General features: G+C 42.7%; 1 protein-coding gene across 2 annotated transcripts in view; it reads right to left on the bottom strand.

The window, feature by feature from the left end:
- AKT1 (AKT serine/threonine kinase 1) overlaps window positions 1-14,848 on the bottom strand; it is a 160,819-nt gene that overhangs the window by 43,784 nt on the left and 102,187 nt on the right. For both annotated transcript variants that reach the window (XM_060754619.2, XM_060754627.2), the window contains exons 4-6: window positions 5,550-5,661; window positions 2,891-3,038; window positions 779-910 (exon numbers count right to left, since the gene is read on the bottom strand). In XM_060754619.2, the coding sequence (XP_060610602.1) occupies window positions 779-910; window positions 2,891-3,038; window positions 5,550-5,661 (392 nt within the window). The remainder of the gene's footprint in view (window positions 1-778; window positions 911-2,890; window positions 3,039-5,549; window positions 5,662-14,848) is intronic.

The raw sequence follows: 14,848 nt of genomic DNA, 5'->3' as shown, positions 1-14,848 counted from the left end.
CTGCTTAGCTGGTACTGCACCACCTGACAACCGTCAGAAAGTAGCAGCCTGTAATGAAAGGACCAAGGAAGTGACATCTCCGGGCCATCCCCTTTTTGGATACCAGCCAGCAAACCAATGCCTCAAATCAAGAAACAGCCTCCTAAGATCTACCAGGACACTCACAGGAATACCTCAGCAAGCAAGAGTCCAAAAGTGGCAGATTAAAACACGGAACCTCAATCAGTGGCTGATACCAAATGAGAAACTCCGTCCTGGGCACACAGAAGATTGGCGATTTGGAAGGAGCTGAACAGACTGCACTCTGGCTCCATGAGATGAAGAGCCAATCTTAAGAAATGGGGCTACAAAGTGGAGTCCACGACATGCGAGTGTGGAGAAGACCAATCCACAGACCACTTACCACAATGTAGTCTGAGTCCTGCCACATGCACAATGGAGGACCTGCTTACTGCAACACCAGAGGCACTCCAAGTGGCAAGGACATTTAGTATAATGCCAAGTTTTTAACTTTGTTTGTGGTTTTCCTATACATTATAACTGTATCCTCAATTTGCTTTTGACACAATAAACAAAATAATTATTATATTTATTTATACCCTGCTTTAGCTTTCCTGCAGGAGACTCAAAGCAGCTTATAATAAAAGCATCAGCATACAATTTAAAATATACAAATATGTAAACATTAAATATAAACAGTATTTCAAAAATTCCCAGTTAAAAACCATTAAAACATATTCAGAGTTCAAAGTGAAAACATTCCTCCAAATCTTCCTACCTTTGCAACAATTACTTCCTTCTTCAGAATTTTCATTGCGTAATATCGTCCTGTGGCTTTTTCTTTCACCAGGATGACTTTTCCAAAAGTACCTTTCCCCAGTAGCTTAAGGTATTCAAATTCATTCATAGTCTGTTGGAAACACAATTTAAAAGGAAGTTACAGCTGACACTTTCAAAACTATATACAAACTAAGCAGAAGGATTGATATCCTTGAAGATCCTGTACTACAAGGAGACCAGCTATTGCCAGTTATCTTTGAGATCAAGCCAATTCTGTGAATTGTCCTTTCGGGGAAGAGCAGGATCCCCATAACAGAGCTTATCACAAAATCTAGAGATACAAATCAAACTTGTTTAAATGATTATGAGAGCTGAAGTAGAGCCTTGTTGGGTGAAGACCAAAATCCAACTAGTTTAGGCTCTTGTTCCTTACAGAGCACTGCTTCATAAATGGTGGGTCCTGATCCCACATGGGGTCCCTTTAGCTCAGTGGTTCTCAACTTTCCTAATGCCGTGACCCCTTAATACAGTTCCTCATGTTGTGGTGACCCCCAACCATAACCCTAACATTATGAATCGCCATGTAAATAATGATCTGCAGGATGTATTTTCATTCACTGGAGCAAATACCCGGTATGCCCAAATTTGAATACTGGTGGGGTTGGTGGGGAAATTACTTCTGTCATTTGGGAATTGTAGTTGCTGGGATTTACAGTTAACATGTAAACAAAGAGCATTCCGAACCCCACCAACAATAGAATTGAACCAAAGTTGGGACAGAGAACTCCCATGATCAACAGAAAATACTGGAAGGGTTTGTTGGGCATTGACCTTGAGTTTGGGAGTTGTAGTTCGCCTACATCCAGAGAGCACTGTGGGCTCAAACAATGATGGATCTGGACCAAACTTGGCACGGATACTCAATATGCCCAAATATGAACACTGATGGGGTTTGGGGAAAATAGACTTTGACATTTGGGAGTTATAGTTGCTGGGATTTATAGTTCACCTCCAATCAAAGAGCATTCTGAACCCCACCAATGATAGAATTGGGCCAAACTTTCCACATAGAACCCCCATGGCCAACAGAAAATACTGTGTTTTCTGATGGTCTTTGGCGAACCCTCTGACACCCCTTCGCGACCCCCTCAGGGGTCCCGACCCCCAGGTTGAGAAACACTGTTTTAGCTCAATGTTGGGGTACTGAAAAAATTGGCAACAACAAAATGTTTCAGAATGCCGCCAATTTACAAAAATCCATTAGCAACAATGTGCAATGTTCACAGTGTGCTCTGAATAAAATGCTTCAGCTGTACAGGCAGACCCAGAGTTATTTATTATTTATTTAAAACATTTATATTCCGCCCTTCTCACCCCGCAGAGGACTCAGGGCGGAGCACAACTTATATACGGCAAACATTCAATGCCGGGACATAAATATATACCATAAATATATATAGAAACATTAAAAATCACTTATTCACATTAAAAGTTGCTTAAAAACCATCTCAGGACACCATTTTGCCTCACTGAACTAGCCTAAAGGCTTGGTTCCACAGCCAGGTTTTCACCATCCTTCTGAAGGACAGGAGGGAGGGGGCTGATCTAATATTGCCAGGAAGGGAGTCCCATAACCGGGGGGGGGGGGGGGGGGAGGGGGGGGCAAGCCAACAACAAGGTCATGCTGGCAATAGATACAAAAACAAAAGGTTAATTGCATCTGTAAGAGAGAGAAAATGAGAAGGCAAACAAGATAGTTGATCAGGCCAGCTGAAAGGTGGGGAGGGACTCCTATATAGAGAGAGGAATGAGGAATGAGTTCTCAGTTCTTGAATACTCAACATGCAATATCTGCATGCCAGTTGCCAGAAAGATGAGAGGAAGTCTAGTAGCACTGGGATGGTATCACATCGGCAAAGGTTCCAAGGAATCTCAAGACATCACAGATGTATGGCAGCACAATATCCTTCGCCAATGGCTATGGCAGCTGGATGGAGGGAGTTTTTGGTGACATTGGAAGGCACCAAGTTGGACAAGGCTGCCCCAGGGAATCAGCAGGTCTTTTTGGGAGGAGTGGGGAAACATCCACTCACTGTAACCGAATACTTACTACTTTGTGTTTTGGTTTCGTCATAGAAATTTCCATTTCTTCGGCACCCGAGTTATCACTGGGGGAACCCGATCTAAAGTCCATGATTTCCTCCTCTTGCTTTTTAAGGCTGTCTGCTACTGTTTGGATGGCTTTTGTCCATTCTTCCCTGAGAAAAACAAACAGCACCAGAAGTAGTTGTGAAAAGGAATTGCACAATTAGCAAGTGATGTGACATACCTTTCTGCCAGAGACCCTCAAGAACAAGGGTCCTCAAACTAAGGTCCGGGGGCCGGATACTGCCCTCCAAGGGCCTCACTCAGGGTCAACCTAAGTCTGAAATGGCTTGAAAGCACACCACCACCACCACCACCACAACACACAATTCAAGCACAATTCGAGCACAATTCAAAGTGCTGGTGTTAACCTATAAAGCCTTAAACGACTCCGGCCCGGTTTACCTCTCCGAACGTATTCTCCCCTACGAACCATCAAGATTACTAAGATTGTCTGGAGGGGCCCTGCTCTCGGTCCCACCGGCCTCACAAGCGCGGCTGGTGGGGACGAGGGCAGGGCCTTCTCGGTAGTGGCCCCACGACTCTGGAACTCTCTCCCGCCAGAGGTTAGAACCGCCCCAACAATCCTGACATTCAGGAAACAGGTGAAGTCATGGTTATGGAGACAGGCCTTCGAAGAATGAGACAATGATCTGGATGGAAGACGGTGTATATTCGATTTTAGTATGACGACTGACCACTATAGTTTTAAATATATGTGCTTTTTTAATGTTTTATTGTAATGTGTATTTTGATACTTTACCGATTGTATGTGTTTTTATGGTTGGAAACCGGGCTGAGTCCTTCTTATGAGGTGAGAAGCTCGGTATATAAAACTTTGAAATAAATAAATAAATAAATAACAACAACAACAACAACCTGACACGACAAAAAAAAAATCAGCCAAAAGTAGGCCCATACTTCCCATTGAAATACTAATAAGTTTATATTTGTTAAAATTGTTCATTTTAATTATTGTATTGTTTAAAGTGGTTTTTTTGCACTACAAATAAAATATGTGCAGTGTGCATAGGAATTCATTCATGTTTTTTTCAAATTATAATCCGGCCCTCCAACAGTTTGAGGGACTGTGACCTGGCCCTCTGTTTAAAAAGTTTGAGGACCCCTGGTCAAGAACATCTGATGGTCATAGCAAAAAAAAAACAAAACATTTGTTGCGACTGACAATAATAGACAAATCTCAAATAAGGAAAGAGAAAGCAAGAAAATGAGGCTATGGATAAGCGAAAATGTTGGATCATAAGGAGGGATTAAGGAAAAGCTTATTAAACGTCAAATTATGTTACAATTTTACAAATTAAGCACCAAAACATCATGTTTTACAACAAATCGACAGAAAAAACAGTTCAATACATGGTAACATTGTGTAGTAATTACTGTATTTACGAATTTAGTACCAAAACATTGCAATGTATTGAAACAGATGTGGATCCAGGCAGGAGGCAGATTGCGTTGGATAATATAGAATGTTGGATGAGTGAAGTTTGGATAAGTGAGACTCTACTGTACATACAAATTTGTGTGTACTCGAATTGCTGTCTATTGTAAGGCCACTCTGAGTCCCCTTTCAGGTGAGAAGGGCGGAGAACAAATATCGTAAAACTATATAAATAAAAATGTAATGTTCGTTTGTGGGATTACCATGACTCAAAAACCACTGGATGAATTGACACCAAATTTGGACACAAGACAGCTATCAGGCCAACGAGTAACCATCACTCATAAAAACACTGAAAAACACAGCAGAAAGGACTTAAAAGCAAAAAAATAAAATAAAAAATAACCCAAAGAGATGCTATAGCGCATGGCAACCAAAACACAAAATAGCATATCCACATTCTCTTCCAGACTACAGCTCCCAGCATCCCCTAGACCAGGCCCTTTAGGAGAGGAGGATGATCCAAATGCACTGGTTCCAAGCTGCTACCTTTCTTCTCTTTGGATTTCTTTGAGAGCATCCCAATTCCTCCATATTTCCAATCCCCTATTCCTGGACTGCAACTCCTAGCAATTATCCAGATAGATAGATTAGATCAGTGGTTCTCAACCTGTGGGTCCCCAGAAGTTTTTGCCTTCAACTCTCAGAAATCCTAACAGCTGGTAAACTGGATAGGATTTCTGGGAGTTGTAGGCCAAAACACATGGGAACCCTCTGGTTGAGAACCACTGGATTAGACCGAGACAGGTAGGTAGGTAGATCAGAAGGACTACTGGGAGTTGCAGTCCAAAAATAGGTAGAGAAGGGAGGAAGAGGAAGAGAAAGAAGGAAGGAGAGAATGAAAGAAAAAAAGAAAACGAAGGAAGGAGAGAAAGAAAGAGGGAGGGAAGGCTGGCCACAGCAACGCATGGCAGGTACAGCTAGTAAATAAATAAATACTCACACATGCACACAGAAAAAAACCCCAATTCCTCATATGAGGACCTCTCTTCTGCCACCCACTCAGCGGGAGACAAAAGTGAACTCCAAAGAAAACCAGACTCTCAAGCCCACAGTCCCAAAGCAATACAAAAAAGCTTTGAGCAGGAGCTGCACACTAATAACGCTGAACGTTTACATCTGCTTTTGCAAGTTGCTCTTGTATTTAAATCTGAAGGAAACATACCGCTCCTCCGGAGTCTCCACATGAAACGTCCTTTCAATTACTGTGGTCCACTGGAGGCATCTGATGATGAATGTGTTTGGTTTAGGTCTCTCTGTCTTCATCAGCTGGCACTCTAGCGCAGATCGAGAGAGGAAAGTCATGGTAAGTAAGCAGGTTTAAATAATCATTTGTCTTTATTCTTATCTCGCAAACTGTTGCGATTAATCAGGCATGGAAATCTCCATAAGTAGCTCTTCAGAAGAGGCGGTAAACGGGGCTGCCGATGAACAGAGCAACTTAGAGGGAAGAATCTTTGATGTTATGGAAGACCCTTCAGACTTGGCCCCAAACATCAGATCAATACATGTGTATTTCATAAAGTTCACTATTTGCAGGACAGAAGTGTAGGAAAGTTAAAGAGGTCACAAATTTGCATTGAATTCCTGTATCTACCCAGCAGCTCCAAGATGTATTCATGAGTAAAAGGCAGTTTTGGGCCAGGGGAGCAAGCTAAACTTGCTCCCCTGACCCATAAAGGCAGTCTTGCCTGCTGCAACGTAAATCATGCAACAAGGAAACATGAATCCTGCAACTTTGACAAGCCACCAACATATTCTAGAAGGTACACAAAAATCAAAGCAGCCTCGATAGATGTCCATCCAGTCCCGCCTTAAGAAGAAGAACAAAACGTTATTGATATACCGCTCTATCTCTCCAAGTAACATCATCAATACATACAGAGTAAACAACATAAACATAAAATTAACTAAGCAATATATGCATAAAAATCACAATAGCACATATATATTTAAAATAATCCTGCCTGTTCAAGGCATTCTCGTATCAGAAAAAGAAAAACTATGGATGAGGCGTTGCCAGGCCGAGGCAAGTGCAATTTCTAGAGGGCTCAGGAAATTAGGTGCAATGCTATAGCAGGCAACAACAATAATAAGTATAGTCTATGGCTGCTCATTTCCGGGGCCTAATAGGAAGAAGTGACCTGGATAAGTGGTAGAAAAAGATATGGCCATATTCAACAGCATCTGGGGCTGAGCTAGAACTAGTCCTTCTCAAAGGCTTGTTTAAACCACCAGGTCTTCAAGCTCTTACGGAATGAGGGGAGGGATAGGGTCTGTCTTGTTTCCCTAGGAAGGGCGTTCCAGAGGTGGAGGGCCACCACTGAGAAGGCCCTCTCTCTCATCCCCACCAACCATGCTTGTGACGGTGATGGGAGCAAGAGTAGGGCCTCCTCGGAAGATCTTAAAGTTTATGCTGGTTCATAGAGGGAGATGCGATCGTGAAGATAGGTGGAGCCCGAACCATTTAGGGCTGTATAGGTCATAACCTGCATCTTGAATTTGGCTCGGCAACTTATTGGCTATCATGTGTCCTCTCAGCTTCTTTTCTCCAAGCTAAACAGACCCGGCTTCCTCATCCATTCCCCACGAGCCTTGGTTTCCAAACCTCTGATCATTTCGGTGGCCCTTCTCTGGACACGTTCCAGCTTGTCAATATCCCTCTTGAATTAAGGTGCTCAGTACTGGACACAATATTACTCTAGATGAGGCCTGACCAAAGTAGAATAGAGTAGGGCTATTATTTCCCTTGATCTAGACCCGGCATAGGCAAGCTTTCTAACTTGGGGGGCGCATGCTAGCACTCCTTGCTAGGAGGAAGGTAAGAGAGAGGAAAGGAAGGACGAAAGGGAGGAAGGGAAGGATGGATGGAGGGAGAAAGAGGGCCCCCTTCCATGCAGCTGAATAAAACCCCACATTACCTGCTTTGAACTGGATTATATGGCACTGTGGACTCAGATAACCAGATATTGTCTGCCTAGATTATCTGCCTAGATATTCTGGGTTATATGGCTATGTGGAAGGGCCCAGGGAGAGAGGGAAGGAGGGAGGAAAGAGGGAAGGAAGGAAAGACAAAAGGGAAGGAATGAAGGATGAAACAGTGGAAGGCAAGTATGGAAGAAAAGAAAGGAAGGAGGACATAAAAAGAGAAAGAAGAAAGGGATGAATTGATGGATGGATGAAAGGAAGGAAGGAAAAAGAGGGAGAGAGGGAGGATGGAAGGAGAAAGAGAGAGAGAGAAGGTAGGGCGGGAGGGAGGAGGAAAGAAGGAAAGATAAAAGGGAGGGAAGGAGGGAAGATGGAAGGGATGGATGGAAAGAAAGAAAGTTGGACAATGTGACTGGATAATGACTCGTAATGAAATGCAGAGGACTTATGGTTTTTATTGTGTTATTGATGTTAATTGTAATGAATTTTTACCTGTATTAAATGTTTTTAATGTTTAAATTATTTTTGTACTGTTGTGGGCATCGAATTGTGCCGTTTTGTAAACCGCCATGAGTCGCTCTAGGGCTGAGAATGGCGATATAGAAGCATAGTAAGTAAATAAATAAATAAGAAAGGAAGAAGTAAAGAGAGAAGGAAGGGAGGACGCAAGGTGGAAAGGAAGGAGAAAGAGGGAGGGAAGAAGAAAGGAAAGAGAGAAGGAAGAAAGGACGAAAGGGTGAAAGGGAAGGATGGAAGGAGAAAGAGAGAGAAGGGAGGGAGGTAGGGAGGAAGGAAAGACAGAAGGGAGGGAAGAAGGGAAGATGGAAGGGATGGATGGAAAGAAAGGAAGGAAGAAGGAAGGAGAGAAGGAAGGGAGGACGCAAGCTGGAAGGGAAGGGGAAAGAGGGAAGGAAGAATGAAGGAAAGAGAGCAGGAAGAAAGGGCGAAAGGGTGGAAAGGAATGAAGAAAGGGAAAGAGGAAGGAAAGAGAGAAGGAAGGATGAAAGGGTGGAAGAGAAGGAGAAAGGAGGGAAGAAGGAAGGAAAGAAAGAAGGAAGGAAGGAAAGAGAGGATTGTAATATAAAGGAGGGCCAGAGAAAAGAACCCAAGGGGCCTCCTCCAGCACCCAGACCTCAGTTTACCCATACCTGATCTAGATATTGTATTCCTACTGATGCAGCTACTTAGGAAGTATTAGTGCATCTCAAGCTTACTGTGCTGGAGAACAAATAGCATCCATTCCATGGACCATGGTTGAGGGATAGAAAAACAATTCAAAATCAATGGATTACTAGCACGACTTCACTCAGGCAGCATTAATTGTTAAACCGAGTTTTTTGCTGGACAGCAAGATTGTTTCTTCAGGTGGCAGGGTATGGAAACACTCGAATTTGCTTTTGACAACTCAAAGGGCATGAAACTGAGTATAGTAAGATACAAAGAAACTGGATTTTTGGAAAAGTCATCCTGGGGAAAGACACAAGCAGCTGGATGGTTTTACGCAACTAAGCTTGTGGAGAAGGAAGTAACTGTTGCAAGGATAGCCCACTTTTCTCTGAATAAGTTTTGTATTAACTTGAGTAGGAAGAAGTAGGAAGAAGTGAAGTAGCGGCTTGAAGAAAACAAAGCAAGGGCATTTTTGGTACAGGGTTGGGCCAGAATCAAGTGGCAGAGTTTACGTTTTGTGTTTAAAAGTTTCCAACTTCAATAGCTGGAATAGCCATTTAAAGAAATTCAAATAGTAGAGCAAAGCTTAAGAAAGGTGGTATTGCTGAAAGTATGCATCGCCATACTTGAAGGATCCCAAGGCATTTGACATTTGCTCATGTTTGTGGTTCTGTCCAGGAATGTATAATCCACAGTCTGAATGTATCTTGATAATCTTATGATGAGACAATCCAAAATGAAGCAAAAGACAGTGCCAGAGGGTGAGACCCTGAGATCAGAAAGCATCCCACCAACAATGAGGAGCAAAAAAACAAGTACACAAATCCCAATAACTCAGAGGAGTCCCTGGTGGTGCAATGGGTTAAACCCTTGTGCTGGGGCGGCAGTTCGAATCCGGGGAGCGGGATGAGCTCCTGTCTGTCAGCTTCAGCTTCCCATGCAAGAAGCCTGTAACAGGATGGTAAAACATCTGGGTGTTCCCTGAGCAACGCCCTTGCAGACAGCCAACTCTCTTACACCAGAAGCGACTTGCAGTATCTCAAGTTGCTCCGGATACGGAAACCAAACAAAACCCTCATTTATGGCCCAGTACTCCTTTTCCTTAGGCGATCCCTCACAGTCTGAGGATGATGTTCCTCCAAGTGTAGCGTCTTGGCGGTAGGTCCATAGGTGGCTGTGGAGACCTATTCTTGATCCTCATGTTCTCCTGCACTGAGGACATTGGTTTCCAGGTGGATGGTGGTCCCGGTTAGGATTGGCTTGATGCACCTTCCTCTTGGCACGTTTCTCCCTTTCGCCCTCTATTCGTACCTCTTCAAATTCTGCAGCACTGATGGTCACAGCTGACCTCCTGTTAGAGCACAAAAGGGCCAGGGATTCCCAGTTCTTGTGGTCGATGCTATTGTTTTTAAGATTAGCTTTAAGCCCTTCTTTATATTTATTTTCCTGTCCACCAACATTACATTTCCCATTCTTGAGTTGGGAGTATAGTAAGTGCTTTGGGAGACGGTGATCAGGCATTTGGACAACGTAGCAAAGTACTAGCCTGGTGATGTATCCAGAGGAGGGCGACTAAAATGATCAAGAGTCTGGAGAACATGCCCTATGAGGAGCGGCTTAAGGAGCTGGGCATGTTTAGCCTGAAGAAGAGAAGGCTGAGAGGAGATATGATAGCCATGTATAAATATGTGAGAGGAAGCCACAGGGAGGAGGGAGCAAGCTTGTTTTCTGCTTCCTTGGAGACTAGGATGCGGAACAATGGCTTCAAACTACAAGAGAGGAGATTCCATCTGAACACGAGGAAGAACTTCCTGACTGTGAGAGCCATTCAGCAGTGGAATTCTCTGCCCCGGAGTGTGGTGGAGGTTCCTTCTTTGGAAGCTTTTAAACAGAGGCTGGATGGCCATCTGTCAGGGGTGATTTGAATGCAATATTCATGCTTCTTGGCGGGGGTTGGACTGGATGGCCCATGAGGTCTCTTCCAACTCTTTGATTCTATGAGTCTATGATGATTAGCTGATTGAAAGCTGACTTGATGAGAAATATGAAGCTAGCCCATGCCAGGTCACTTATCCTCTTCCCTACAGTGAGTAGCGTCAGAAACATTGCACATACCACATAACTCTGCATCACTCTCAGCCAATAAATATTCATTTAAAAGAGTTATCACTAAGTGCTAAATTAACCTGGCCTTCAGGGAAACAGTCCTGCTTACACAGTAGGTTTGAAATCTCAGGGCATTAATGAAGACATAAACATGATCCACTATCAAGAGAATCCAATTCACTTGGACTTGCAGTCGCACATCTTTTTGGACGCTTGCCACTTCTACTCTGGCATTGTCAAGGGTAACATTATTAGTGCGGCAACTTAAAGAGCATGCTTGCTTTTAAAACTAAAAGCTTTTAATCTGCATACTTACAACGAGATTAAATATTTATTGCCATTGGCTGGATTTCATCTCCACGTCCCTTTCCCACCCCTCATCTCCTCTTTCATTCTCAGTTACTGCGATTCGGGGCACATACTTTCTGCCTCATTTGCTGCTGAAATTGTGAAGTTCTCAATGACTACTTTTGTATCTGCTTTTTAAAAGAAAAAATCATCCAGAAGATCTGGATTTTCATTCACGGCACGCCAAGGTTATACCACATCCTACTAAAAGAACACAATTAGATTTAAAGAGCGTATTAAACAAGTAATGAAAAGGAGAAGTTGCAATGAGATAAGCAACTCACTTCCCCCATTTAGTTCAAACCAGCATCACAAGGAAAGTAAGAAAAGACACAATAAAGAAAGTGTTGATACTACAAGAGTATGTTGCGACTTCACAAACTAAAGAGCGGTGCATAAAAATTATTCTACTCTAAAAGAGTGACTCTGCTCATTGGTCCGTTTACAGATAATCAAGAAGTCTGTGATCTTAAAATGAAGCTTGTCAAGTTATTTATCTATTTACTAGCAGTACCTGGCCACGCGTTGCTGTGGCCCACCTTTACCTCCCTCTTTCTCTCCTTCTTTCCCTCATTCCCTTTTCTTCTTTCCTTCTCTCCTTCCTTCCTTCTCTTCCTCTTTCCTTCTTCCTTTTTTCTTTTCCTTCCCTTTCTCTTTCTTCCTTCTCTGCCTCTTTCCTTTCTTCCTTCCTTTGGTTTTTGTTTCCATTCTTCCTTTTGTCTGTCCTTCCTTCCCCCCTCTTTCTCTTTCTTTCTCTTCTTCCTTCACTCCTCTTTCCTTCCTTATCTCCTTCCTTCTTTCTCTAGCCATTTCTTTCCATCCCTCTTCATTTCCTCTTTCTCTCTTTTCTCCCTTCTCTACCTCTTTCCTTCTTTCCTTCACACTTTGCTTCCATGTTTCCTTCTCTGTTTCCTTCCTTCGATGTTTTTCCTCTTCCTTGATTGGGCCCTGCGCATGCTCCCTTTGTTTTGGAAATTGTGGGTTTGGTAAAATGTTGTTTGCTATTTTGATGAGATTTGTGCATACCTTGTGGGTTGAGGTATGTGCATGGGAATTTTGGTAAATTTTCATCGGAGTTTTTTTTTAGTTTTGCTGTCCCGTTGGACGCCCCTTACAGATTTATATATATAGATTATTTACCATATTTATATACCGCCCCTCAGCCCAGAGGTGACTCAGAGAGGTTCACAATTGGCAACAATTTGATGCTTCAACAATTATAACAATTAAACAATCATAAAAAATGTTAAAAACATTAGCATACAACATCTATATAAATAAAATCGTAATGTTCGTTTGTAGGATTAACAGAACTCAAAAACCGCTAGAGGAATTGACACCAAATTTGGACACAATACATCTAACAGGCCAATGTATGTCCTTCACTCATAAAAACACTGAAAAACACAGTAGAAGGGACTTAAAAAGCCCCCAAAAGCTAAATGGCGAAAAGCTAAATGACAATACAGAGAAAGGGAAGAAAGGGAGGGGAGGGGGAAAAAAAGAAAGAAAAGAAAAGAAAGAAAAGAAAAGAAAGAGGGAGGGAGGGAAAGAAAAAAAGAAAGAAGGAAAGGGGGAAGAAAGCATGGAAGCAAAGAGAGAAAATAGGAAGGAAAGAGGTAGATAAGGAAGAAAGGTGAAAAAGAAGGATGGAAAGAAAAAGGGGGAAAGAAGGAAAGTTAGAGAAGGAAGGAAGGAGAAAAGGAAAGAAAAAAGGGAAGGCAGGAAGGAAGGAAAGAGGGAGCAAAGGATGGGGGGAAGATGTAGAGAAAGAGGGAGGGAAGGAAAGAAGGAAAGAGAGAAGGAAGAAAAGAAGACAGCAGAAGAGAAAGAAAAAGGGGGAAGGAAGGAAAGAGATAGAGAAGGAAGGAAGAAGAGAAGGAAAGACGGGAAGGAAGGAAGGAAGGAAGGAAAGAGGGAGTGAAGGAAGGAGGAAAAGGAGAGAAATAGGGAAGGTTGGCCACAGCAAAGCGTGGCGGGTACAGCTAGTAAGAATATAAAAAACCATACAAAGCCTTAAAAATGTTATCGTGAGCGTCTCCATGTTAAGTCATTATTCAATTGTGTTGTCAAGTGGTTCCATGATTTCATATAACTATGCCATATTTGGGAAGGCCTGCTCAAAAAAAACAGGTTTTCACCTTTCTTCGAAAAGTCAGGAGGGAGGAGGCCGATCTTATATCCCTAGGCAGGGCGTTCCACGGTCAAGGGGCCACCACTGAGAAGGCCCTGTCTCTCGTCCAAACATATCTGCGAGGAAGGCGGGACCGAGAGCAGGGTCTCCCCAGAAGATCTTAACGTCCTACTTAGACTATTTATTTATTTAGACCATTTCTACACCGCCCTTCTCAACTTCGAGGGGGGACTCAGGGCGGCTAATACAGGCAACAATTAAATGCTAACAGTATCTAAACAACAATATAAAACAGCAATATAAAATCCATTACATAATTAATTAAAATTACATAACCACATAGAAAATATTACATAATCACAGGTCATAAAGCCATTTCCAATTTTCAAACAATCCTATTGTCCAAGTTCAGTGCCTAAAGTGCTGTTGTGCCCACTAGCCAAAGACCTGGCTCCAAAACCACGTCTTTAGTTTTTTTCCTAAAAGTAAGGAGGGAGGATGCCGATCTAATCTCGCAGAGGAGCAAATTCCATAAGCGGGGGTCACCACCGAGAAAGCCGTGTCCCTTGTCCCCACCAGATGCATTTGAGACACTGGTGGGATCAAGAGCAGGGCCTCCCCAGTAGACTACAACCCAGTAGACTACAACCTCACAGGGATCTGGGAACTATAGTCTTAAAAAAACTTTCTACCAAATTCTGGATTATCATACAGCATTCTCCTCTTGCCAGGCAAATGCCAACTCCACCAGGAACGAGGGGAATTAAGGAACAATGAATCCACCTTCAACAGTACATCTGAAAGCATTAATCCCAAGTAAAGCTGCAATTACCTTTTGCAATGATATAGATAACACTGCCCAACACACATTTGGTACCTTAAATATTAGCCCTGCTTCTGAGTCTATCTGACCTGCTGATTCCAAAAATGGCACCAGTTTTCACCCAGCTGTTCTAGTTTTTGAGATACAGAACACATGCCATGTAACAGGATGTATGCCATATACTAGTTAACAACAACACTTAATTTATATTCCGCCCTATCTCCCAAAGGGGACTCAGGGCGGATCACAGTACACATACACGGCAAACTTTCAATGCTGTTTTGGACAGACAGGACAGAGACAGACAGAACGGAAAGGAGGTATGTTGTGTCGATGTCCAGTTTTTTGGTATCTTGGAGACTGTGCTCAAACTCAGTCACAGGGGGGTGCTGTCGCTCCATCCTCTATGACAAAGAGCCATCGGGATTTCTTCCTTCTTTTTGATTGCCGGGCATTTTCAAATCTTTTTTTTATGGTGTTGTAAAATATCTCCCCCACTTGTTTCAGTGGTGTGAGGGTTGGTAAATCGGTATAAGCAGAAAAAGCAGAAGCTTTGCCACAGTATTTAAACCAAGGTATATCCTGCTGTATAATAAAATGCCACTCAGGATTGTGAAACAAATAACAGCATCTTTACTGTAGTTCAAAGGTTCAAACATGGTAACAATATATACATCGGTTTCTTTGAATACAAGAAGAGATCAGAGGAATAAAATAGCCCTTTTTAAATAGTCTTTGAAATAAGTCTCATGCCTTCTTAAAATGATCAGTCCTTAAGATAATTGGCAGCCCGCAATATCAATTCACTGTCCAAAGTGAGAACAAAAGGTAGAATGACAGTTAGAACCGTTGGCCTCAGCAGCCAGCCAATCAGAACCCTGCCCCCTGGCACGCTCAGCTAATCGGCTGCTGACACATATCCCTCCAGTTAACCCACCATATTATGGCGTCCTTTTTC

This window comes from Anolis sagrei, chromosome 1 (assembly GCF_037176765.1).
Source record: "Anolis sagrei isolate rAnoSag1 chromosome 1, rAnoSag1.mat, whole genome shotgun sequence".
Lineage (NCBI taxonomy): Eukaryota > Metazoa > Chordata > Lepidosauria > Squamata > Dactyloidae > Anolis > Anolis sagrei.
The sequence above is the reverse complement of the archived record's forward strand: the minus strand, read 5'-3'. Positions and strand labels throughout refer to the sequence as shown.